This window comes from Emydura macquarii, unplaced genomic scaffold (genome assembly GCF_026122565.2).
Source record: "Emydura macquarii macquarii isolate MOO-44397 ecotype Brisbane River unplaced genomic scaffold, CSIRO-AGI_Emac_v2 contig_1254, whole genome shotgun sequence".
Lineage (NCBI taxonomy): Eukaryota > Metazoa > Chordata > Testudines > Chelidae > Emydura > Emydura macquarii.
In genome coordinates, this window is record NW_027131391.1 from 2340398 (window position 1) to 2367964 (window position 27567).

Genomic DNA, 27567 nt, shown 5'->3' on the forward strand with positions numbered 1-27567 from the left:
TTTGTAGTTTGTTTTAGGAGTTTTGTAGTGACTTTTTCCGTTTTGTTTTTCTATTTGTGTTCTGTTGTGAAGCCTTTATTCTGGTTTGGAATTTGGACTGCTGTACCTAGCACATAATTACTGTTCATGATAGGAAGTGGCTTAAAGTGGGTGTGTCCTGCTTTTTCAAGATGGAGTTGAACTCCACAAAGACTGCCTTATCCTCCTAGAAGAAGGCTATTTCCAGGCTTACTGTTCTGTCTGCTAACATGCACAGCTTTGTGGAAGCTTCCTGAGTCACTGATGCTGGGATTGCAGAAGCCATACACTCCAAGTTAGTGTTGTGCAAGCAACCACTTTCTGTTCCACATCTTCAAAATACCAGATTGAGGCCATCACAACAAAAGAGCTTAAACGTTTTTAGTTTTATAAAAGTCCCATTTCAGCAACCTACTTGTTCTCTCATCTCCAGCTGTTTAATTGTGATATAGACATTCGGGCTTGGACCGCAGCCTGAGCTCTGTGACCCTCCCATGTCACAGGGTCCTAGAGCCCAGGTTGCCATCTGAGCCCAAATGTCTACATTGCAATTGAACAGCCACTTAGCCTGAGCCCTGTGAGCTCGAGTCTGTTGGCAAAAGACCAGCCGTGGGTTTGTAATTGCATTGTAGACATACCCTTAGTGATGCAGGTACTTTTAAAAAGTTGATCATTAACTTTTTATACTGCAAGTTATCATGTCACTGTTGCAAAGGATGCTGTATAAATGCACAATGGCCTTCTGTTGAGTAGGATTTAAAGGTGTGATATTAGACTGAGCTAGCTAACAGTGTAACACCTAAAACTCATCAAGACCAGGGACGTTCTTTAGTGTGTGCTAAACTGGTTGATTTAAAGCTAATTTGAACTTGAGTTTAGCCTGTGCTAAAGAACATCTTGCTTCGTTGTCTTGACTAGAGTTTTAGAATTCTAGCATGATGTTACACCACACCTTTAAATCTTAAACAACACTGATTTTGTCTAGATTAAGATAAATAGTATGGTAAACATGAGATGGGATTGGGAATCTAATTACCGCAGTTCATGCTAAACCTGCTGTCATTTCTTGACCGTGAGGAACAACATCCTGAGCACAGAACTGTCTGCCATTATTCCCCATCCATCCCTCTCCTTGGGCTTCATAGAACAGGCTGACTGCTGCTGTTCCTTACCCAGTCCCTATGTCAGAGTGGTACGTCTTAGTTGAAGAACCAGCTTTACATTCAGTACTGTAGCCAAGCCCTGATTTATTTCCTTGATAGTAAATGGATATCTCAGAATCAATATTCTTGAGTCAGCAGTAAAATGACCAAATTCACTATAGAGTACTTCGATATGTTTGGGAGATGGACTACAAAAGTAGACTAGGAGAGGATCTAAATGGGATATTCTATTTTAGTATGTGTGTGATGAGAAATCCTATAACTGAAACCTGTTATATTCTTTCTCCTGCAGGTATCCAGACCATCGATTCTACCCAGGCACTGTTCCTTCCAATTGGAGCATCTGTTTCTCTCCTAGTCATGTTCTTCTTCTTCGATTCAGTTCAAGTAGTCTTTACAATATGCACAGCAGGTGACTGCATTCTCTTCTATTCATGTTCATCAGTCTCAAACAGGAAATGTTAATCATTCAGAGTCTTGTCACTAAGAATTGAAATGTATTTATGGATCATGTGATCCAAGTATATATGAAAAACATGTTATGACCTGACCACCCTCAAAGATTGTATTTCCGTGCTTACTTAATACATTTATTTAAAATAGTGTATGTGGGGAGAAGTGTCTTTTGAAGGTCAGATAAATCATTTGAATGATGAATTTGCAAAGTTTTTTGGAGATGTAGAAGGAACTTCTGGAAATAAAATGTATGTGTAAATTATAAATTAGTGCCTATAATTGTATAGCATTGGAGGTTTTTAAGAACAGGTTAGACAAACACCTGTCAGTAATGGTCTAGATATACTTGGTCCTGCCTCGGCATGGCGGGGGAGCTGAACTAGATGACTTCTCAAGGTCCCCTCCAGCCCTAAATTTCTATTACTTTGATTCTTGTACATTTTGAATGAATGTGTATAAAAATTTAACTTAGTAACCATAGTAAATAAATAAAAGCAACTAAGTGACATATGACTTTATACTATGACAAGACCATCCCTTCATATTTTCACCCTTTTTGGCTGTTGCTGCTTTCTGTGTCATGTCAAATTTTATCTAACCAGGACTCTTCAGATAAACTCCTTGGCGTAGAGGTAGTTCCCTATGTTAAGTGAAATGCATAAATAACAAAATATTAACATAGCCCTAGGTCTCAAAATTTCTCTTTGCCAAGTTTTATTGATTAGGGCAGTGGTTCCCAACCTTTTTGGCTTGATGGCCACAAATATCAGTTTTACAACCCTGAAGGGCCACCAATCTGTCAACTCATAAAAAATGTATTAAGGACTACAAATCACTACATATTTAAAGTAAACATTTTGATGCAACTGTGCTCATTTTTATTCACTATTTTACACCTACAAATTACTCAGTTTGACACACACTCACAGACAAAGCACTAGTGCAGATGAGTGACTGTGACTACACACTGAAGCACATGGCCTGGCAGCTAAATCATGGTGGGTGGTCTGTTAAGTGTGGGCCAAACCAGAAGGCACTGATTTTTAGAGTCCTGCCCCTCTCCTCAAGCATGGTAGGTCCCAGCTGCTCCCCCCGCTTCTTCCACTGCAGCCAGACAAAAGACTGCAGCAGGGAAACCTCACATGTCCTTTAGCCCCACGTGCTCCACCTCGGTACCTGGGTGGCTCCCTTCTGCAGGCAGGGGGACAGGAGAAACTTTCTCCCCTCCCTCTGGCTCCAGCAGGGACCCCAACATCTAGGGACCCAGACAGAGCGCTTTGCCATGCTCCCCGCTGGAGCCAGGGGAAGGGAGTGCTGATTTCCCATCCCCTTGGGTGCAGCAAGGAACCTGCACCGGTCTTGTAGCCCCATAGCAACTTGCTCTGAATGGTCCTTAGGCAGCAGCTCTCTTCTGCAGCCAGAGGGAGGAGAGTGGCAGGCCACTTTGAAAGGCCCCGAGGGCCACTTTTGGTCCCTGGGACCACTGGATTAGGGTGTTGCAAATATATTTTAAAATCAATGAATTTCAGGCCACCAAGCCTCTGAACTTTGCACGTGATATCTTCTAAGAATTCTGAAACTGCTTTAGCTTAAGGTTTTTGCATGTAAGCAAATGTCAACACTTTGATTTCAGAAAAAATTGATGGTGGCCTTTTGGCCCAAATTCTTCAGTTCTTTAGGACTTTGATTGCTGATCAAGGTAACGGTAAGAAGGTGCTCTCTACTGCTCCCATTTGGACAGAGCCATGAATATTCTACACACAGCAAAAATTGCTCTCCTCTCAAGCTGAATCTGTGGAGAAGGGATTTAAAAACCCTTCTGTGACCTCATCAGTTAAAACTTTTTTACACTGTTGGGTAACTTTATATGGCGCTTGCATCATAAACCATTTCCCTTAATTGTTGATTCTTGTCAGCTCTACTTTATGTAGGCTATTGTTCCCTTCCTTGATGTTGTTTTATTGCAGCATTTTAATCCTTTTTCAGAATTTTTTCCTGATATTTGTTGCGTTATTTGCAAGACTTTATCTTCTGTAATGTATAGATAGGTTATATTATGTTTGGGGCGCGGGTCAAGGTTGGTGGTGGATTCTTCTATTTTGTTCTTGTTGAATAAATCTAATGGGGTAAATGGGATTGGGACAACCCTTTCCCTGAAGCTATTTGTTTTTGTGATGGGGCTATTGTCCTATTAATTGGCCTTACCTTATGGATGATACTGTCTCTTATGTCCCCTTACGTTGCAGAATTTGCTACTGTGACCACACATCAGCATGGAGATCATTATTAGGGTGGAAAATTTTAGAGCTTGTCTACACTCATGCTTATGCCGGCAAAACTTTTGTGTCTCAGGGGTATGGAAAAAAACACCCCACTGAGTGACATAAGTTTTGCTGGCATAAGCGCGAGTGTAGACAAGCCTTAAGATCTTCCTTTACCCTTAAATAAATGCAGTTTTCTGTGGGGCCATTGTCACGAACATGCATTTTTTTGGAGGATTAGAGATTTTTCCTCCCTAGGTAATTTTACAGATTTGAATTATGCAGTAGTAATTGTGAAATTTGATATGAGTGAAACTTCACCTGTAGGAATTTGCAACAGGACCCACTTTGATCTATTGACTTTTTCCAAACATTGCTGTATTGATTTAAACTATGTGTTAAAGAGCATCTTTTATTCTGTTACACATCTTAATTGGAAAAAGAAAAATGTCTTCTAAAATGTGCATAAAGGAGGGAATATAGAACATGTAGCTTAAGTCTGCTACACCCAAAAGTGGTGGGGTAAGATTCTTCCATTTCTGTTGCAATCCTCTTTTGCCACAGCTGTTTTAAATAGTGCATAAGTGCTGTTGGCATGTCATTCTTTATGCATCATTTTCCTTCACTCTTTAAAATGTCACTTGATGTAATTTTGTCTGGTACTGTAACTTTAACATCACGTTTTGATTTATGAGGTATTTGTTCTTGAATTAGATTCTATGGTGTTAAAAGACAATGTTAAGTTGGAAGAAAAATGAATGTATTACAAATATAGACAGATATCAATAGTTGTTGAACTTTTGCAGGTGTGCCAATAAGATAAATGTACTCCATAGAAAACGTAGAGGTTTGTGAAAATCTTGTAAAATGGTATTAGATTTATGTGAGCACTTTGGTATAAGTTTTGGTAATAAACTTGCTTCGTTGTTGGAAATTTAAGGAAAAATGTGGATTACTATACAGTGGATTACTAAAAATGAGATTTACTATACTATTACAGAGTATTATAATATTCGATGTACAGTTTAAAATTCTCAACTTCCTTTCCTAATTCTTGTTTTAAATTGTACTTGAATAGTTTTTCTCATTTTTAGTAGTGGATAAAGGATTATGAGTAAAACATGGAAAAAAAGGGTAACCTTGTTATCAAAATTCAGAAAATCTAAACGATCTTGAAATAGTCCCAGATGCAGCAAGAATAACGCAGATTTTCACAAACCAGTTAATGCTGTAATCAGAATTGACATCTATTGGTATAGTTGACTCATTGGTTTTTCATTGCTAGACTTAGACTCAATGCAGATGGGAAGTTTTTTTGATAACCTGGAATCTATCCTTAAAACATGATTGAATGAGGACCATAGATTGAGTGAGACAGGTTAGATGATCTGAAGACAACCCTATGACAGAATTTATTCCTTATTTAGGCCCTAACTCTTCACGCTTATGCATGAGCTTGTTTACCCATGTGAGTACTGTCACTGACAATTCATGTGTTTCAGTGTTAGGAGGAATAGGGCTTTAGAGTAGGCCGTGTTGATTTGATGCAGTATTTCGGGAGTGTTTCATAACCAGATTGTAATGCATCTTTTTCCCTTTTGACTGACTGACTGGAATAATTGGACACAGTATTTTGCCTCTTTTAATGTGACCCCAGGTGACTTGAAGACTATTAAGAAAAATTGCAATCTGTTTTCCTCTGTGAGGTTTTCTTATAGAATTTTAGTTGATAGGAAATTTAAGTGTAAACCTATTTACACATTTTATTTATAAAACTCCTGCAAAGGAAATCTTAGTTTTAAACTGTTTTCCTGTAAGTGCTGTAATATATACTAAGATATTGTCACGAAGCTTTCTCAAACCAGGAGCTATTTGCACATAGAAAATGGATCTGAATGTACTAATATTACATTTTCTTTTTTTCTAGTCCTTGCAACAATAGCCTTTGCTTTCCTTCTGCTCCCAATGTGCCAGTATTTAACACGACCGTGTTCTCCTCAAAACAAGTAAGGACTGGATAAATATTTTGCTTTTCTCTTGTATGCTGCATTTATTTCTTTTATTGAAAAATGTTTAACATGGGTTTCTTCTGCTAGTACTAACCCCAGGGCTCTAGTGCTAGTTATTTGTATAGTTCTGGTTCTCCATGCCAAAACCATGTTCCCACTTTGATGATAAGAAGCACAATTTCTGTCATGCACTCTTGCCAGCATGGGAAATATGATACCATTGCAGGGGGGGGATTAGTGTTCTTCAGTGACTTTTCAGAAGTTTGAATTGCATTGGATGAGCTTTCACTGAGTTTGGGAGCTGGGGTTGGACGGCTATATTCAGCTAGCAGAGTTGCATTATGGTCATTAGCTCTAGCTGTTTCAAAGACTATCGTGACTATGCAATAGCCACCTTAGTATGAATGACAGCTGTTTAATGCCCTATTTAAAATGAGCTGCTGGTCCTGTGGACAGGAGTCCACAGTGCGAAACCACCATATTCGATACCAGTTGATAGTGCCCTTGGTAATAGTCTCAGCAGAAGAGCCAAGAATTAAATGGACGTGGACCAAGATGGATAAAAATTGCTGCTGATTGTGATTTATATCAGTTTATTTAAATTAAATGCAGGTTTAATTTTTAGAATAGACCTCTCTAAAAATAAATTTGAAATTGACAACCTATGTTAAGGCCTAATTTAAAGATTTTAATTGACTATAATAAATTTTTTTTTTTTTTAAGATAAACAGTACATGTTTGCTGCTGAAGTTTTAAAGAAAATCAGATCTCTGAGCTGGTGGAAATCACTGGTTAAGCACCTAGAGCGAGAGTTTGTTCAAGTGCAAAACCTGCTTTTGACACTCTTTGATACAGAGAGATGTTAAATCTTCCTTCTTCTGTTCTGCACATGCAGAGAGAATATTGTCTTCCTTTCACTTTTTTCAGTTCAATGACTAGTTAATTCAAAGATAAGAAACCAGTTGGGAGTTGAAAAAGCAAGAAAGCTTGTTTCCTTCTAATCTATTAATAAAACTAGGTGTGAACAAATGAGATCTGCTAGTTTTAAAATCTTGAAGGACATGGTGATCAGAAATAAGAATTTCTATTTACTAACTTCCTTTGTTTCCTACAGAAGCTTCCTTTGTTTAATAATCAGTTTTAAAAGCTAAACTTTTTAATGTATCTAGCACATTTAAGGTACCATCATGTAACTAATACAAAAACAATTTTCAAATGCTTTTTCATATATTTTAAGGGAATTCCAATTTCTGTCCGAATAGATATAAATCACAAGTAAAAAGAAATGTAGTAAATACAAAATGCATTGTTACCATTTTCTAACACAATACAATATGTAAAAATTAAGAATCTGAATAAATGTAAATTAAGCTATATAATTGCTTAAATAAATGTGTGTGGATATAGTGTATCTACCTGGCTAGCAAAATGAAGCACCAAATTTAGTGTAAAGGTTATATGTAGTTGCAAATCAGCGTGTTTTAATATTTACTAACCAATGAGAATAAACCTTTCTTTGGGAAACTGTATACAATAACTGTATACAAACGTAAAACACAATTAAAATTGGTTATTTAAATCAAGGTTTCTTGCTTGCTCATTTAAACTATTATTAAAATCACTTATTTAAACTACTTTGATTTAAATCAGGATTTAGGCAAGCTAGTTAAATGTGGAGAAAGCCTTTATTTTTGCTGCCTTTGGTACCTATTTTGTGGCAAAGAGGACTTCCCTTTCAGTTCTGTCTGACATCTTTCATGAGTATTATTGCTTATGAACATCATCCAAACAGAGCCAGAAGCTTTTCTGTTCTTTAAATGGAAAGCATTAAATCTTTCAACTAATGTGGTGTGTTATTTCCAGGATTTCCTTTGGCTGTTGTGGGCGTTTCACTGCTGCTGAGCTGCTCTCATTCTCCCTATCTGTCATGCTTGTCCTTATCTGGGTCCTAACTGGCCACTGGCTCCTCATGGATGGTAAGTATATGAAATGTGAGAGAAGTCCCAGTTTGTCTATTTACTGCAAAAGCCCAGGGTCCTGGTGAAATTTGCTAGCATTGATGCCTTCCTGAATCATACAAGTAAAATGTTAAACTGCACTTAGCAAACCTTTGTAAAATATATGGCAAGGTAATGGAGTCTGTACTGTTGTTGGAGTTGTTCACTTAATGCACATTGCAATAATGCTTTGGTGGGTTTTGTCTGTTTGCAAAACAGAATTTTATAATTAACATCTCTAACCAAGAGTTCCTTTATATTTCTGGATACCTTTAAGGAATAACGATACCAGCCAGCAGCAACACAAGCAGCTTTAAATCAATGTGAGCTAGTGGAAATGACTAGTTTCTAGCAGTAATGGAAGGATTCTACTGTGTGCGTGGAAAAGGGACTGTATTGATTCTCTTTCCTGCCTTCCATCAGCAGATGGTGTTTGTGCTGGTCTGGCCAGGAGTCGTGAAGTTGTAGCCTCAGTATGGATAGTTGTTAAAATGACATTTCTGCTTAAATATACCAGTGATAATGCCACACAATTCTATCTACCTTCATTCTCTGAGGCTTTTGTCGGTCAGGGGTGTGAAAAAAACACTTTCACCAACATTGCTACCGGCACTTATTGGGGGTGGTTTAATTATGCTGGTGGGAGAGGTTTAAAGCTAGTAGACCTGATTTTGTTTTTTCACATAGTTTTAAAATGGATTCTCAAACTTCATGGCATAGGTCACATCTCAGTAGATCTCTCCCCTCCCATTTGTGGTTATCTGGAACACTCCCCTTACATTCATGATAGAATAACATCTGTGTGGCTACTGCAGCAATTGGTTACATGGAAAAGTAATGCTAGAAAAGCGGTTATAAATATGTAAAGACACATCAAATGCAGTTTAGCATCTGGAAACAAGGAAGAAAGTCAGCACCGTGTGTTCAGTTAGCTTTCTGCTGATCATGGAGTATGTCCTGGACCACCATAAATCATAGTGTGAGAATTTTTGTTTCAAAAAAAAGATTTAATCTCTCTAAATATACATTGTAAAACAGTATGGAGATTTGCTTTTAACAGTTTATCTGATGGAGAGATATTAAATACCTCAGACAAAAGATTAAAATTTCATTTCTGCCTCTGTGATTACATCTCCTAAATCTCATCTAGTGGAGTGGTTTCTTGATCAGGAAGCAGCTGAAGAGTGGTTGGCCTTCTAACATCTCTCAAAATCAGTTTTTTGATTTCTAGCTGTTTCCTGCAGTTTATTTAGATTATTTTTTAACTGATGTATGTAGAATATGGTACTATATGTCAAGACACTTAATAAAACCTTCCTCCCTCAAGTGTGAAATGAGTGTTAGGATGCGGTCCTTCTGCCATACTGCTGACAAAAGGGAAAACCTCACCCATTCAAATATTTAATGAGAAACATGAGGCGATTGAAGCTGCATTCAGGTTTGTTCAGTGAAATAATTTTGATTTAAGACAAGTTGTGAGACTGCGCCCAATAATCTGTAAGGATAAGATTTTGTCACGGAGGTCACAGAAATCATAGATTCTGTGACTTCCAGAGATCTCCATGAAATTATCCTCTTCATCCTCCACCCTGTGCCCCAGAGTCGTCTGCTGTCAGCTGCCATGGGGAGCGGGGATCCCCCGGCTCCACGCTGTCTCAGGCAGTGGAGTCCGCTGCTGAGTGTCTGTGTAGGTAGCGAGGTCTCCCCAGCTCTGAGCTGCCTCAGGGAGCGGGGACCCCACAGTCTCCAACAGCTGCAGATGGTCCCAAAGCTGTGAGCTGGGGTGGCGGTGAGGGGACCCTGGAGCCCCAAGGTGCTTCTGCGGGCGGTGAGGGCACTCCACTGCCATATACGGCGGCGGGGGCACCCCGCAGCTCCGAGCCCCTGCTGGCAGCAGAGTCAGTTGCTGTCTACAAGCACAGGCGGTGGGGACCCCTGACTCCAAACCCCATTGACCCTGTCCATGACTTAAAAATAACTGTGACAAAGTCTTAACCTTAATCATCTGAGAAGCAATCTGAAGAACTGACCTATCTGAAATTGGAATGGTAGAAGACGATTTGATGAAAAGGAAGGGGGAAGACACTGATAACCTACTTTATTCATTTTTTAACTGCTGTAACCTGTCTTGTATTTGTGTTGTAAGGTCTTGCCACTTAGATGATCTGATTCACATTCTGTCAATTTATACTTATGAAGACATGCTAATGGAACAGTCTGTTGCTGCCCAACCACTGGCTTTGGGTTTGCATGTACAAGTTGCTGGAAGTAGAAAGAGCTCTGTTTCTTCAATGAACTAGACCATAGTAGCTCTCTTCTGCATTCACTAGAACAAGTTGGTAGTGGTTGAAGGGAGGTAGCTGTGACCAGAACCCCATTGTGTTAGATGCTGTCAATAAAGTAATACTACCTTAATAATGTAAGAGGCCTCTAACTTTGCATGTATTGGGGAGGAAATGTAAGGCCTTTTCTGGCTAAGTACTCAATACAGCATAAATCAAAGAAAGATTGCCATGATATTTTGGCTTTGTTAGCATCAAGCATGAATTGATGTCCCACCTTGCCACTGGATTAGTTAGTGTCTTAATCTTGTATGTAAGTTTTAGAATGGAGTGGCAATGAAGACTGGTCCTACTGTGCTGGTTACTGATTGCACTGTGAGTTTGTTCTGTAAGCTCTTGGAGTTCCTCTCTATACTAATGCTGGAGTCATTGAGATTAATAGTGCCCAGTGACAAGAACATTCATGTGGATGGGAGCTCTTCTGAAACAAACTGGGGATTTCATGAGACCAATGGAGGAATTTCAGGAAGTGAAAGCCTTGGTTAATCCTAGCTTTTTCTGCTGAGCTGCTGATTCAAGAGGAATTCCTGTTGAGAGGAATTTTCTGACTTTACAGATAAAATCACTTACATTCAGTGGGAATGAGGCAAATTCTTGAGGGGGAACAAAAATCTCTTCCCTGTTTTGGCTAGTATCACATTTTAAGGTACCTGAGCTGTTAAGAGTACTTTATGCAACAATTTGTGTTGAGGACCTCACTGTCCTTCCTGGCTGGTAAAAGCAAGTGGGGAAAGTTTTGGATTGTCATTGGAAATAGTCAGCACATCCTTGGAGGAGTACAGATTGCCTAGTTACGTTAAAGAAGAATGTGTGCAGCCGCTGCTCAAGAAACCATAGCTTGATCCTGGTAGTCTGATTGGCTATTGCCCTGTCCCATTTTTCAAGCTTATTAAAAAGGTTATGGTGACAGCTCTCTGTTTCTAGTTGCCTCATATCTCCTTGACCTTTGTCAGTCTGGACGCTGCCTTGGATGGGGCTGGATCAGAGGCTCAATCCAGAAAATACTGAGGTGATGGTTTTTTGGGGCAAGTAACTGGGAGGAGATGGTGAGAATAGTATCTGCTCCATAAATTGAGGGTGTGTCTGGCATTTGTTCAGGTTTGCAGTCTAGCTTAGCATCCCAACTGCCACTAGAGGATCAGATGGCAGCAACAGCTTTTTATCACGTGGCCATGAGGTTATAGCCATTCCTTTGAATGTGGATTTGGTTTTTATCACTTCAAGATTAGATTCAGAAACCTGCTTTACTTTGGCCTATATCAAAATCACCAGGAAACTGAAGTTGGCAAAGTGCATTGGTTTCTACTGTTTAAGCAGAGTAGCTCACCTTGAGCATATAATGTTGCCCTGTGATCTGCAGTGACTACATGTAAATTTTTGGGTAGAGTTCAATGTGTTGGTTTTGACTTTTAAAGCCCCAAAAGTTTTATCACATGAGGAAATTGACCAATGAAACTATATCAGACTTAAGTTATGTCAAGAGTGCTTAGAACATATGGATAGGTGTCTTTTTAGGATATATAAATCCAAATAAATTAAATATCAGTAACATTGAGCAGGGAAGGGCCTGTATAAGTTTATTGTCAGGAAAACAAGCTCTCCCAGCTGTACCATTGTAGGCAGACTTAGTTATTAGAATCACATCTTCCGTGCTTGTCTCTTGTTTCTCTGTAATTGCATACTGAATTCTAATCAATCTGATTAAAGGAGGGAATGTGATGATAATAATGCTCAGTAATGCATGCAAAAGGTGCATTTACTATTCTTTAAACCAGTGTTTGCCTATGACTCTTTCTTTGTGTACTTTGGTTTTCCCCCTCCCACTCAGAAAGTTGGTCTTCTGTTTCTCTGTCAGAAGAAAGTAAAACATATCATGCAAGTGTGTGCTCACAGCAGTCTGACAGGCCGTTGGTCTTGTCTGACAGAGGAGGGGAGAAAACACCTGACTTGTCTTGTTTTTTGAATTCAGATAGATCTCTCTTTCATTTGCCACGGTGCCTTTTTCCTCCTCCATAGACAGTTTACAGCACCTACAAAGTCTAGGTCATGGCAGTTCCTGCTGGCACACACTACCTTTGTATGAATCCTGGCATGTTTTCCCCAGGGCAGTGGCTGAGCTGTTCCCAAAGTTCAGGGGTACTTTACAGAATAGGAAGAGAAGTTGTTTTTCCCAGGAGGATTGTTTTGACACATCCTGTACATTTGTAGGTTTTTAAAATGCTTATTTCTCAGGATGTGGGGTGTTTGGAATGTTTTGATCGGTTTTTACTTGGATGGCAACATGGATTGAGGATTAATCAGTATAACCTGGCAAGTGCCCGAGTACATCATTTCTTTATGGAAATAGCCTTCCCAGGCTTTTGCTCAGTTGGAGGTGGATAATGTGAACGCAATGGCTTATAGACAGTAATGTATTTCCTCATGGGTGCAGGGGATTTGAGCAGCTACGAAGGCATGAGGGACTATTTCGGAGTTCAGCTATGCTGAAGGAATTGAGTAGAAAATGACTTAAAGGCGTCTTGCCTCAGGTTAACTTTTATTCTCTGCAGAATAGACTTAAAATTTTGTTTGGAAACTTCTGCTAACATATGTGGAAACATAAGATTTACCACACTAAGTCAGAACTTCAAGCTCAGTATACTGTTTCTTTCAGTGACCACCAATTGTTCCTTCGTGGGAAGGTGGAGGGAAACTGCATCTGCTAATTTATGTAATACTCTGTGGTTTCCAGCCTTCAAACCACAGCAGTTGCATTAACCCTGCTACACAGTGGCTGAAAGATTGCAATGTTGCAATAAAGCTTAAACTGTCTTCTTTCTAACTGGGGAATCAGGGACCTTAAGAACTTTACCATATCTATGAACTTTTACGGTATGTACAAGAACGGCTAAATTAATAGCACACCAAGTCCTTAAAGATCTTTAAATCACATTCACTGCCCAACATGTCCCCCTATCTAAAAATAGTTAAAATCTGTCCTTCTAGTAAATAATTTTATATAAAACAGAGAAACTTAGGACTAGTGATTAATAAAACTGTTTAGTGTCAGATTTCTTGGGCTATTTCTTGGTGGGGGACACAGCTTAATTTTAATTTCGCTAAAGATATTTAGTGCATAGTTCTTGTTCTGAGGCCCTGCTTCTCATACAAATCATACAGAAACACCCCCCAACTCTTGAGATTTTTGATTCGGTGATGCATTGGTAGCATGCTTCAACTATAGGTACCTCAGGAGTTCTGGAACTCAAAGACTCATAGACTTTAAGGTCAGAAGGGACCATTATGATCATCTAGTCCAGAGGTCCCCAAACTTTTTGTCCTGTGGACCACTTTCCGAATTATTTTTTTGCCGTAGACCCCCTGCCTGCCTAATATTAAATTTTCCTAAAATTTATATCGTCAAATATGTTTTTCACAGCTGACACAGTGCTGTTCACTTTGATAGGGCTTTGTAAAAAAAGAAAACGAACTTAAATTTTTTATTCAGACCTTTATTGAAACAATTAAATTAAAAATCTTATTTTTATGTGAAATAAAACAAAATTAAACGTTAATAGCTCAAAATAAAAAAAAGGCTAAATTAAAATTCTCTTTAAAATTTAGCACAAAAATCTATAAATATTTGGATTTTGGACAAAAATCAGAACTTAGTAACAAAACAAAACCATAAAATAAAGCTAAGGTTCAAAACTAAAAATACAATAATTAATGGTGTTAATGGGAGGGATGAACTTGATGCTCTGATAGCAATTGCTTAATATTTGGAGTCAAATGACTGAGGTATAGCCTTAAATCTCCTCGTTCAGTTATTTGCAAACGATTTCTTTGTTTTGTCAGCAGATTAGTTACTGCGCTAAAACCCCTTTCCACGAGGTATGAAGATGGAAAAGCTATCAAAAATTTTCTTGCAATACTCCATAATGCAGGATAAGTAACAGCTACATTTTTCTGAAGCCAGAACTGCTGATACCCCTTTTTGAACTGCACTTTAAGTTCTTCGTTAGTGCTTATTTCGATGAGTTCTTCTTGTAGTGCGATATCCGATTCTTCAATTGCACCGTACGGATCGATAACCCAGTGCGGTATTTCCATAGTTAAAACATCATCAAATCTGGTTTTAAAGTCTGACTGGAGGGCATTTAAATGTTGAACATATGCCAAAATGTCATCATCCTGAACGTTTGTCAATGATAAGTTGTGGAACTGCGAAAATTCGCGCCTTCCAATGTTTTGTTTGAATAGGTTAATTCTGGCAAGAAAAGCTGAAATTATGGACTTTGTTTTTATTAAATTCAGGCTGTCTCCTTGTAACTGCAAGTTAACCTCATTAAATTTAGCAAATAAATCTGTTAAATAAGCAATATCTGGTTTCCATTTTATTAAATTTTCTTTCAAAATGGGAGCTTTATCATCCAAAAACTCCAAAATGGGTTCAAAAAGTGAAAAAAATCTTTTCAAACATAAGCCTTTTGAGAGCCAGCGTACTTCAGTGTGAAGAAGTAATCGATGAAAGTCCTCGTCATTTTCTTCACACAACTGCTCAAACAACCTAGAATTTAACGCGTTGCTACGAATCTTGTTTACTGCCGTTATGACGAATTGGAGAGATTGATGCAATCTGGCACTTAGATTTTTAGCTACTAAATGTTGTCGGTGAATGACGCAGTGAATTGCAAATATACCAGGTACATTTTGTTTTAAATAGCTTATAAAACCGCGATAGCGACCAAACATGGCTGGTGCTCCATCTGCTGCTACTGATATTATATTTGTTAAGGGGATCGCTTTTTCCATGAAATAGTCTTTTAAAACATTAAATATTGATTCGCCTTTAGTATCTGTTGTCAAAGTTTTCGCAAAAAGCAATTCTTGATGGATTTCTTGGTCCATAACAAAACGAACATATGCCATTAATAGTGCTTCATTACCAGGTAAAGTTGACTCGTCGACTTGAAGGGAAAAATGGTTTGTTTTTAGATAATTACACAAGAAGCTTTCCACATCGTGACTCATTTCGTCAATACGTCTTTGAACTGTGTTGTCGCTCAAAGGAATTTTTTTGAGTATATCATATGCAGGTTTATGTAGAACAGTTTTTAAAACCTCCTCAACGGCTGGCAAAATCAGCTGTTCTCCAATAGTATGAGGCTTTCCTGATTTTGCTATGAGTAATGAAATATTGTAAGACGCCAGCAAACCATCGTCGTCTGTTTTTGACGTTGAAGCAAACATGCTGTCTAGCGTGATTCTCTTTTGAAGTTTTTCTTTCAGTGTTTTAAAGTATGTCAAATCTTTGCCTGTTTTATCAGGATGCAAGGTTCTCAGATGATCCTCCAGCTTGGACGGTTTCATAGCGTCGTTGCTTAAAACTTTGTTGCACAAAAGACACATGGGCAAATGTTTGTCTGACAGTGATGGAATAAAGCCGAACTTCAAATAATCAATGCTATACTGCCTACATTTTTTTTTAGCCTCTGCCATGTTGAGTAGAAGATATCTGTCGACAAAAAACAAGCTATTTAAATCTCATAAGATAAAAAATTTAAAATTAATTGACTGGAGTAAGACCCTATTGAGGCACTTACATTAAAACTAAGTATAATGAAAATTGAAAAAGTATCCGAACAATTCCTACTCCTTTAACACAAAATCTTTAAAAAAACGCCTACACAAACAAAAACAAACCTTAAAAAGTAGGAAATAATTATTTTTTACTATATCTGAAGCATTGACTATTTCTTTAATTTTTTGTTCGAGCATGCAATTAGAGCTTTTGGTCATATGTTTTAGCAGGTATTATCTTTATTTGAAATATTTAACTAAAAAATGCGGCCGAGACCGCAATCTGGATGACTAACTAACTAAAAGTTTGTACTTACTTTCCTTAGGCACTCCTAAACAAGATGTTTTTGATTCACTTTGATTTGCATCTGTATTTTGCACTAAATAAAGTTAATATTTTTTAACCACTTTTCTTCTCAAAATTCAGAATAGAAATAATCAATGTTTGATTCTAACACTCCTATTTATAATTGCCTAATTTAACATGTCCGTGCAAAAGTTTTGGTCTGAACAAGCCTGGACAAACTTTATTCACTGCGCGCGGTTGCTCGATGCGATGCTGGTATGAAAACTTGTAGAAACTTGTACGTAATCATAGAACACTACGAAGCAGATACCTAAATAATCTTGTGAACCAATAATTATTTGATTTTGTCATATTTTAATAATACGCGGGAAAAATTAGGTTTAAATATCAGCAAGAAATACCGTGATAATTCAAAAAATTACAATTTTCAATAAAAAACATTGTAAAAACTACTATTATCTTTATTTTTAGAAGCTATATTGTAATTTTTGTGATTTGCAAGAATTATAATAACAAAGTCCAAAACTTATCGTACCTACTCATATAATTAATTATTTCAAATTTAAAATATCTACTTAAAAGTTTACGAAACGCCTGAAATAATGATTTCGGTGGGTGGACCCCCATTTACATATCGTGGACCCCCAAATTTTTTTGTCGCTGACACGGACCCCCTGAAAGTCGAAATCGACCCCTGGGGGTCGATATCGACCACTTTGGGAACCAGTGATCTAGTCTGACCCTTCTGCACAACGTAGGCCACAGAACTTCACCCACCCACTCCTGTAATTGACCCCTAACTTAAGACTGAGTTATTGAAGTCCTCAAATAATGATTTAAAGACTTCAAGGTTCAGAGAATCCACCAGCAAGTGAGCTGTGCCACATGCTACAGAGGAAGGTGAAAAAACCAATTGCCTTTGCCAATCTGCCCTGAGGGAAAATTCCTTCCCAACCCCAAATATGGCGATCAGCTAAATCCTGAGCATGTAGGAAAGACTCACCAGCCAGAATCCCACCCCATCTAACATCCCTTCACAGGCCACTGGGCATATTTACCACTAGAAATCTAAAATGAGTCAATTGCCAGATTAGGCTGTCCCATCATATCATCAAGCTCAGTCTTGAAGCCAGCTAGGTTTCTTGTCCCCACTGCTCCCCTTGGAAGGCTGTTCCAGAACTTCACTCCCCTGATGGTTAGAAATCTTCATCTAATTTCAAGTCTAAACTTCCTGATGGTCAGTTTGTATCCATTTGTTGTTGTGTCCACATTGGTGCTGAACTTAAATAATTCCTCTCCCTCTCTGGTATTTATCCCTCTGATGTAGATCATAGAGAGCAATCATATCTCCCCTCATCCTTCTTTTGGTTAGGCTAAACAAGCCCCAAGCTCTTTGAGTCTACTTTCATAAGGCAGGTTCTCCTTTTCTCGGATCATCCTAGTAGTCTTTCTCAGCATCTGTTCCAGTTTGAAATCATCTTTTTTAAACATGGGGGACCAGAACTGCACACACTATTCCAGATGAGATCTGACCAATGCCTTGTAAAATGGTGCTAACATCTCCCTATCTCTACTGGAAATACCTTGTCTGATGCATCCTAGGACTGCATTAGCTTTTTTCATGGCCACATCTCATTGGCAGCTCAGAGTCATCCTGTGATCAACTAATACATCCAGGTCCTTCTCTTCCTCTGTCACTTCCAACTGCTGCGTCCCCAGCTTATAGCAAAAGTTATTTTTGTGTCCCTAAACGCATGACCTTACACTTTCTACTATTGAATTTCATCCTATTTCTTTTACTTCAATTTACAAGGTCATCCAGATCTTCCTGTATGATATCCTGGTCTTTCTCTGTGTTAGCAATATCTCCCAACTTTGTATCATCCACAAACTTTATTAGCACACTCCCCACTTTTTGTGCCAAGGTCAGTAATAAAAAGGTTAAATAAGATTGGTCCCAAGACTGATCCCTGAGGAACTCCACTAGTAACCTCCTTCCAGCCTGACAGTTCACCTTTCAGTGTGACTCGTAGTCTCTCCTTTAACCAGTTCCTTATTTACCTTCCAATTTTCATATTAATCCCCATCTTTTCCAATTTAACTAATAATTGCCCATGTGGAACCATATCAAATGCCTTACTGAAATCTAGGTAAATTAGATCTACTGCATTCCCTTTGTCTAAAAAATCTGTTATCATCTTAAAAAAGGAGATCAGGTTGGTCTGGCATTATCTATCTTTTGTAAAGCCATGTTGTATTTTGTCCCAATTACCATTAACCTCTGTGTCCTTAACTACTTGCTCTTTCAGAAATATTTCCAACACCTTGCATACTACTGAGGTCAAACTAACAGGCCTGCAATTACTCAGATAGCTTTTTTTCCCCTTTTTAAAAATGGGAACTATGTTAGCAAGTCTCCAGTCATACGGTACAACCCCTTAGTTTACAGATTCATTACAAATCCTTGCTAATGGGCTTGCAATTTCATGTGCCAGTTCCTTTACTATCCTTGAATGGAAATTATCCAGGCCCCTGATTTAGTCCCATTAAGCAGTTTGAGTTTGGCTTCTAGCTCGGATGTGGTAATTTCTACCTCCATATCCTCAAACCCATTAGACCCCCTGCCACTATCCCTAAGGTCTTGGTTAGCCTCATTAAAAACTGAGGCAAAGTATATTTGTTTAGATATTGAGCCATGTCTAGATTATCCTTAACCTCCACCCCATCCTCAGTGCTTAGCGATCCCACTTCTTTTTTTGTTTTGTTTTGTTTTTTTCTTCCTGTTTATATGACTATAGAATCTTTTACTATTGGTTTTAATTCCCTTTGCAAAGTCCAACTCTAGTTGGCTTTTGGCATTTCTCACTTTGTCTCTACATGTTCTGACCTCCAAGAGATATCTTTCCTTGCTGATTCCTCCCATCTTCCACTTCTTGTAGGCTTTCTGCTTTCTCCTAATCACCTGTCTGAGATGCTTGCTCATCCAGCTTGGTCTATAACTCTTGTCTATGAATTTTTTCCCCTTCTTTGGGATGCAGGCTTCAGATAGTTCCTGTAGCTTTGGCTTGAAGTAAATCCAAGCCTCCTTCACCTTGAAGAACTCATGGATCTAAGTCTAGTCCACTTCCCTAACTAATTCCCTTAATTTTTTAAAGTTAGCCCTTTTGAAGTCAAAGACCCTAGTCACAGATCTATTTTTGTTTATTCTTCCATTTAGTTTGAATTGAATTAGCTCATGGTTGCTCCAACCAAGGTTGTCCCCTACAACCAGTTCTTCTATGAGATCCTCTCTCCTCACCAATATCAAATCTAAAATGGCATCACCTCTTGTTGGTTCAGCAACTATTTGTTTCCATTTTGTGGTCAGCAAAGGAGATCCTCACTGTAGCTGCCCAGTGGTCCTAAGTAATGCAACTGTGGTTCTCATGGTCTTTTGCTTCTTATTTCCTTAGATGATTTGGTCTACAGCCCAATAGGGCTTTGCCCATTTTAGGTCTGTCAGCACTTTGTGGGTTTTTGTATGACTGGGCACATCCTGAGGATTTTTATTTTTTTCTGTGGCCTCTGGACATTTCAGGAGGTAGGTACATTCTCCAACTTTGCTTGTTTAGTGAGGTGCTAATTCTTGGAGCCTTGACACACGTTGACATTAGACCTGGTGTTAAACATACTTGCTTCCACGCTCTGTCTGTGGATTTTTTCATTGATTGTCTTTTCCATTTTTTAGGCCCCAGTTTACAGCTTCCAATATCTCCCTATGCTGGCAAGGCCAGCATGTAATTTTTGGCTAGAGTTATGGTTTTCCTGTGGTGTGTGTTGAGCATATACTTAGGTACCAGGAGATTATTATTGTCAGACATTATATAGGGTTTCTAATGATTTAAAACTTTTAGATGCTCTCTCTATATCTTTGGGTATTGGGAGTTCAGGGTATAGAAGACACTTCTCTATGGACTAGCCCAACAGTCTCCCTTAAAGTCTATTGACCATGCATGCTCTGGAGTCAAGCCCCCATATGTCTTGCAAGCTGGCATTGTCCAAGGAGTTGGGCATTATTGCATCTGTGTGGTGTGGCACACTGGCTCTCTAATGGCCCTGAGCGCACTCATGCTGAGTCAGTGTCAGGCTAATAGAGGGGAAATAGATGGAAATATTTTCAGGCTTCTAAGAAGGTATTGCCAACAATGAAATACATTTTATACTTTTTTGCACAGTGTTTCTTAAACAGATGCAACAATGCATAATTTACTAACATGCTGTCTTGCTTTAATGATTAAATGGTTTAATCTGTGAGGATGGAGGGTATGTTTCATCCTCAACTCAGGAACTGGATTTTTGTTTCCCTTCCTAGCCGCTGTATTTTTAGTGTAATTGTGTGGCATACATGCATGCCTGTATTTGGGTAGCACTAAAGCAATTATTACTGAATAACGAACATTAAGAATAAATCTTGACATGGGTAAAGTACTTCTACTTCAAGCTAATTATAAACTGAAATCCTCTCCTTAAAATAGGCAGCCTTGAGCTAATATTAACCTGGGTTTTAGGTAAATCTCTTAACTGATTTAAGACAGAATGTTCTTTTGTATTTACTGTCCTGCCTGTAACTAAATCTCCATACTGAATTATTGAATCCATGCTATTTCTTTAATGCGAGAGTGTGTCAAATTTTTAGCCCTCAGTAACTTGCTTATGTTTGTAGTTGGTTACAATTTATGCAGCAAGTAGTTGGGATCTATTTTATCTGGTTAATTTATTTATTTATTAAAGCCTGTAGCCAAAGCACCTTGTGCTGTTTAGACCCTGTCAACTCTTGCAAGTTAAGCAGGATCAAGCTAGGTCATTACTTAGATGAAAGTTAACTAAGAATCCCATGTCTGCTGTGGAGAGTAATGTTGGTAATTGGTTGCACTATTTCCTGTGAGTTAGTACTGAACCACTGCCCCAGCAAGTTGATAAGAAGATTGTGCTGCCTTCAGATTAAATGTGATTCCAAGATGCTAACCACTTGTATTTAACATGTCATGGTTTTTTGTGCAAGAATAAAGGTATTCATTCATGTGTCTTAGCCTAGGCAAATTCTCTCTCTAGTAATCACGTTCCTCCTGTATAAATTTCCCCTATATTTTAATTTGGTCAAGGGTAGTATTCACTTGCTTTTCTAAATAGTTTGGTGTTTCTGTGCCCTGCTAACTGCTATTTCACACCTGCAGTGCTTGATTTCAATGAAATTATGGCTATAATGTCTTGCCTACCTCACAGGGCTCAATTACAGCTGTTAAAGTTGAATCAACTTTCATGCTGGGATCTCAAAGCATTGAAGTGCTTACTAATTATACTACTTCAAGGCTTTACATACATTCAATTGAAATTGACCCTCTTCTCTGAAGGGAAGACAAGGCTTGGGTAACGAGGGCAGGAAGATGTGAAGATAAGGAGTTGCAGTTCACCTTCTTGGATTTTCCTCCACAAAAATATTGTGCAGGAGATAGAATGGCTCCTCTCCACTTATTTGCATTTGGCAACCCACCAAACACACAGCAAACGAGTTTTACTTTTTTCTTTGAGAAAGCATTTGCTTTATGCTTTGAGAATGACTCGTTTTTGCAGCTTTCTGCTTCTTGGCTGCATTGCCATCTTGGATTGGATATCAAGATGAAGACACTGAATAAAGCCAGTAGCCTATTACATGATCACTTTTTAGATCTCCATCCTGAGCAGTCTGTATATTACTGTTCTCTAAATGTTTCTCTACCATTTTTTTTTTGTGATCAGAGTGGAGGAAGGTGGTGTTAACCTTTCCTCAGCTTTTTAATTCCCTAAAGTTGGAGTTGAGATTTCCATTTTCAATTACTGAGTCTTAAACAAAAACCCTATTCTACCTAATTTGGGGATTACGTATGATGGATCAGATGCCAGCTCCTAAACTATTAGGAGTTGAAGGTCATGCCTTTGAAATGGTTACTCTTGCTATAAGGTCTCTGATTTTGACCTATGACTGTGATGTGATGTAACAATAATTTGTCTATTTTTAATCAAATAAAACCTTATTATTGGGAGAGGGTTGAATAAGTTTAGATAATAAATGTTTCATATGAGGGAATATGTCTACACTACAATTGAAGTGAACCCGGGCAATTGCCGTTGAACCATGTTGTGGATAACTGAAGTTTAGTTAAATAAGATTGTACTGAAAACCCAAGCAGATGACTATTACTATGAGTGTACATTTATTTACAGTCCAATGCAGATACTGCATTCATGGTTTTTCTTTGTCCTATCTGTCATCTCAGCTCTGGGGGAGGACACTGTGGAGTCTTAATGCTGCATGCACTAGATGACTTTCTATCTAGCTGCAGGTGTAGGCCTTCTTTACCTGTTACTGTAGTCCTGAATACTGAACAAATTACGTGCTTTAATGTTTTGTAGCTCTGGCGATGGGCCTGTGCGTCGCAATGATTGCCTTTGTTCGGCTGCCGAGCCTCAAGGTTTCCTGTTTGCTGCTCTCGGGGTTACTAATTTATGATGTCTTTTGGGTAAGTTTCCATTCCTTTTAAAACTTACGTCCTTCATATTTATATTTGGCCCTTTCATTCTTGTCTATTAAAATAGTTCTGAACTATTCTGAACAAAATTCTGAACTCCGGCAGAGCCAGAAGATGAGCCTAGTTAGTCCAATTCTGGGCCTAGTTTAAAAAGTGTGCGGTAGGATGCAGAATTCTTTGCTCATTAACCATTTGACAAATGCAGAACTGCAGTTAGAACACTTCAACTATGGCATATTTTACAAAAAGAGAGAACAGATGGGAAAACAAAAACAAAACTGCTTCAGACTGGACTAAACATACCCCAACAAAGACTGAAGCCTCATGCACACTAGGAAGCTGATCTGTTACTGATGTCATCAGCATTGGGATCCTTAAACCAGTGTTGAATATTGCTTAACTGCTAGTACAGATGGGGAAAGATCATTTTCAGCATAGTTACAGAAAGCACAATTGAGACATGGTGGACACTTTTGTAAGTGTTGAAAATCACTTTGTCCTATCCACATTAGTGGCTAGCCACTTGATAACAAGTGCTGGCAATGAGTCCATATCCCATTATATGCAGGGTTTAGTAGTGTAAGAGGCTATTTGTTCATGGATGGAAAAGTGAAAAATTTATTTGAGTGCCTGTGTCTAAAGAGAAGACATCCCAGATCTATTTTTGTAGCTTTCTGTATCCTCTGTGCCCACCCTGTGACTTGCCAATCCTTGTTGCTTCTCTGCAAAGTTGTGCAACCAGTGGTTTAAGATTAATATTCCAGTACTCGAGAGTCAGATTCAAAGTCTTCTTGAGGTCAACTGCAATTAAAACCTGTTTTATCTGAAGTCTTCCAACACTTGCTTTCATTTCCCTATCCTACAGGCAGTTCCCATATATGTGTATGTATATGTATTTCCTCTTTCCTTTAACAGAGCAGAAGCCAGAGAGGTGACTAGAGACAATGACCTATTTTAGTTGCTTTATAGCTGAAGCTTGTTTGGTTTCTAATTACTTTCCTAGGTGTTTTTTTCTGCCTACATCTTTAATAGCAACGTTATGGTGAAAGTGGCCACGCAACCAGCTGATAATCCCCTTGATGTTTTATCCCGGAAGCTGCATCTGGGACCAAATGTAGGTAGAGATGTTCCCCGCCTGTCACTGCCTGGCAAGCTTGTCTTTCCAAGGTAAGAATAGCAACTTTTATACTGTACTTCAGAACAAAAGGTATCCCTCACTTTGTTAGAAATGAGGCTACTAAATACTATAGGCATAAACTCCTGTTCACTTTCACTTTTTCTTCAGTTAGACTCTTATGAAAGGAGGATTTGGAAATGGAATTGGTGTACTGGATTAAACCAAAGGTCCATCTAGTATGGCATCCTGTCTCCAACAGTGACCAGTACCAGGGGTTCCAGAGGAAGGTGCAAGAAACCCCATAACAGACAATTAGAGAATAACCTTCACATAGGAAAAGTTACTTACTAACCCCTGTTGTTGGTGGCTGGCTTCTTCTCTGAAATAGGAGGATTTATATTCCCTATTAATACATATTATTTATCCTCTTTAATATACAATGTGAATGATCTCATTATCTATGTAAATATCTAATCTTTTTTGAATCCCACTAGTTGGTTTTGATTCTGTGTGGAATTTAGTTCCTTGTGTGTGCAATGTGTAGTTTCTTTTTAGCAGTTTTCAATGTGTTCTTTTTCAATTGTCCTGAAACTCTACTTGTTTCCTGTTTTATATAAGAATGTAAATAGGAGCATCCCGTTTATGCTGTGTGCACCACCTATTTTGTGTACTCCTGTCATGTCTCCTTGCTAAATTAAGAGACCAATATTTTTAATCTCCCTTTACACAGATAGCTTTACATGTCTCTAATTATTTTCATTGTCCACCTCTGAACCCATTCTATTTTTGCTATTTCTTTGAGATAGGAAAACCAGAACAAAACATGGTATTCCAGATGAAGGACGTGCCGTCTCTTTATGTAATAGCATTATAATTTTGGTTTTTCTGTTTCATTCTTTAAATGACGTAACATTTTGTTTGCGTTTTTGACCACTGTGGTTCACTGAGTGGTTCCACAGTGACACACAGGTCTCTTTCCTATATCTTTTATTTGTCAGCACTGAATTTCATCTGTCAATATGATGCCCATTTACCTTAGTTCTGTTAGGTCCCTCTGAAGTTCCTCAGTCTTCCCTAGTTTTGACTAACCTCAATTATTGTCACTAGCAAATCTCATAGTTTAATTCTTTGACCTATTATCCAATCACTTAGCATAATAAATAAGGTTAAGGTTTTGTTATGGCTATTTTTAGTAAAAGTCATGGACAGGTCACAGGCAAGACACACAACTTCACAGAAGCCATGACCTGTAGGAGGGGGCACAGCTTGGGAGTTGGGGGGAAGCAGTGACTGGGAGCTGGGGGTGTCCATACTCGGGTCCCCTGTGGTGGCTGGGAGCTGCAGGGATCCCCGCTGTCAGCTGCTGTGGGTGATGGAAACTTCGGCGTGCAGAGCTGCTGCCCGTGGCTCAGAGCTGCGGGGTCCTGGGCTCCAGGCTCTGGGGTCCCCTCCAGTGGCTTGGGGTTCAGGGGTCCCCCCTCACAGCTTCAGGCAGTGGGGTTCCTTCACCGCCCACAGTAGCTGGGTGCTGCAGGGTTCCCCCACCATTTGCAATGACTGGGAGCTGTGGGGTCCCCCGTGGCAGCTGAGAGCTCTGGGGACCCCAGCCATCAGGTGCAGTGGGTGGTGGGAACCCCGGAGCTCAGAGCCACTGCCAGCAGTATAGGGACCTCAGAGCTGCCATGAGCAGCAGAAGGACCCCAGAGCTACCCATGGCTCAGAGCTGTGGGGCTGCTGCCTGCACCAGCTTTGGACTCCAGGTTCCCCCGCAGTGACTCGGGCCTGTTGCGTCAGCGGTGGCTTTGAGCTGCGGGGGGGGGGTCACCCGCCAGCAGCAACAGCTCCAAGTCGCGGGGCCCCTGCCGCCAGCCCTGGCTGACAGCAGCAGGGCAGGGTCACTGCTGCTGCCTGGGGCTGGGAGCTGTGGGATTTCTGCCACCAGCCCGTGGGCTTGGATCTGGGGATTCCCACTACTGCCCCATGAGAGCTGCGGCCCTAAGAGCTCCGCAGCTCCCAGAAGCTGACAGCTTCCACCCGCGGCCGAGGTCATGGGGTGGAAGCTTGAAAAGACTAATTTCACGGAGGTCCCTGAAAGTCACGGAATCCCTGACTTCTGTGATCTCCATGATAGTCTTATCCCTAATAAATAAATAAATAAGCATTTAATGTATTAAAATATTTAAATAAAAATGTCAACACATTAATTCAATAAATAAACTCAATCTGAGAGATAATATATATGTGTAGCTGATAGCACCACTGCTAATGTTTTGCCATGTTGAAAATATTTATTCTTATTCTTTGTTTCTTACCCCCAGCCAATTTCTCATCATCACAATACTCCACTTTTTCTCCCCCTCAGGACTGTTTTCTTGCAGGATTCTTGTGAGATACTTTTTGAGAGGCCTTTTGAAAGTTCGGATATCAGCTGCTTCCCTTTTTTCCACTATTTTTGTTCAACTACTCAAATAATTCTTCTAGTTTAGAGGCATGATTCTATTTTACAAAAGCCAGGCTGCTTTACCCTTATCATATGATCATCTTTGTGTTTTTATAATTCTGTTTTTAATTACTGTTTTTACTTAAGGTTTGAATTAAAGGCTCACTGGTCTGTAATACCCAGAATCTCTCTATATGTCTCCTTTAAATTATATTTGCTGCCCTCCAGGCCTCTGGTATAGTAGTTGAGAGAGTGCATATATCTGGCAATTCAGCGACTTAATTTTTGACATCTTTCAGAACTCTTGGTCCTGATGACTGTTGCTCTCTTAATTTAGTTTATTCGACTATCTTTTTCTTGACATCTTAATCTTTTGACAGTCTCGGGTTTACTACTTTAACATCTTCCATCCAGACAACTGATGAAAAGAAATAATTTAGCTTCTCTGCAGTGTCCTTGTTCTTCAAGTGCGTGCTTACGTCCATTCCAACTGGGGTGTGTGTGCGTGTGTGCGTGCGCGCGTGTGTGCGCGCGCCACATGCCCCGCTTCCAGAAATTTTTCCCCTAGTGATATCCATAGGGCCGGCTCTAGCGCCCTCTGCAGCAGCGCACATATGTGCCCATATAAAAGGGGCTGCAGGCCCTCCTCCATCTCAGTTCCTTCTTACCACCTGTGACAATGCTGGAATGTCTCTTGCTCTTGCAAGCCTTCCAGACCTAGTGGGTTTTTTTTCCTGTCTTGTGTATATAGTTGCCTATTAGTTTTTAGTTAGTTCTAGAATTAGTTGTTATATAGCGACCTAGAGATGAGTCATGCCCTGGTCCCCGGGTTTTAAACCCCTTCTTCGTGTAGAAAGCCTATGCTGAAGAGCGACCCATATCAAAGTTGTCTAAAGTGTCTGGGGGAGATTCACATACATGAGAAATGTTAAGATTTGCAAAAGTTTTTGCCCCGGACTAAAAAGGACCAGGATATTTGGCTGAAGGCCATTCTGATGGAGTCTGTGCTCAGACCGGCATCGGAGCTGGGTCTTTCAGACTCAGCGCAGAGCGCCCCTCTGGCACTGTCTTCTTCACGGCATCAGTCAACATCCCTGGTGCTGAAGAAAAGGATAAAGATGTGCACTGAGTAGGAGCATTCACCAGTGAAAAAGGAGGAGGTGGTGGGGGACCAGGTGAGACCCTTTTCGGGTGCATATCTTCTCAACCCCCAAGGGGCCCCTTGCTTTCATGAGCTTCGAGCCTTGTAACAGGTCTGCCACCGACTCCGGGTAGCGGTAAAGGGCCCCATCACCTGGCAGTGTCGACTACTCCAGAGGCCTTCCAGGCAGTGAAGGATCTCCTGGCGAT

General features: G+C 39.5%; 1 protein-coding gene across 3 annotated transcripts in view; it reads left to right on the forward strand.

Annotated features, from left to right (window-relative positions):
• Positions 1-27567, forward strand: part of SPPL3 (signal peptide peptidase like 3) — a 113654-nt gene that overhangs the window by 76570 nt on the left and 9517 nt on the right. For all 3 annotated transcript variants that reach the window (XR_010920210.1, XM_067550079.1, XM_067550078.1), the window contains 5 exons: positions 1474-1593; positions 5826-5904; positions 7771-7883; positions 22545-22651; positions 23664-23827. Coding sequence is in view for 2 of the 3 variants with exons in the window: in XM_067550079.1 (XP_067406180.1) it covers positions 1474-1593; positions 5826-5904; positions 7771-7883; positions 22545-22651; positions 23664-23827 (583 nt within the window). In the remaining variant the exon portion in view is untranslated. The remainder of the gene's footprint in view (positions 1-1473; positions 1594-5825; positions 5905-7770; positions 7884-22544; positions 22652-23663; positions 23828-27567) is intronic.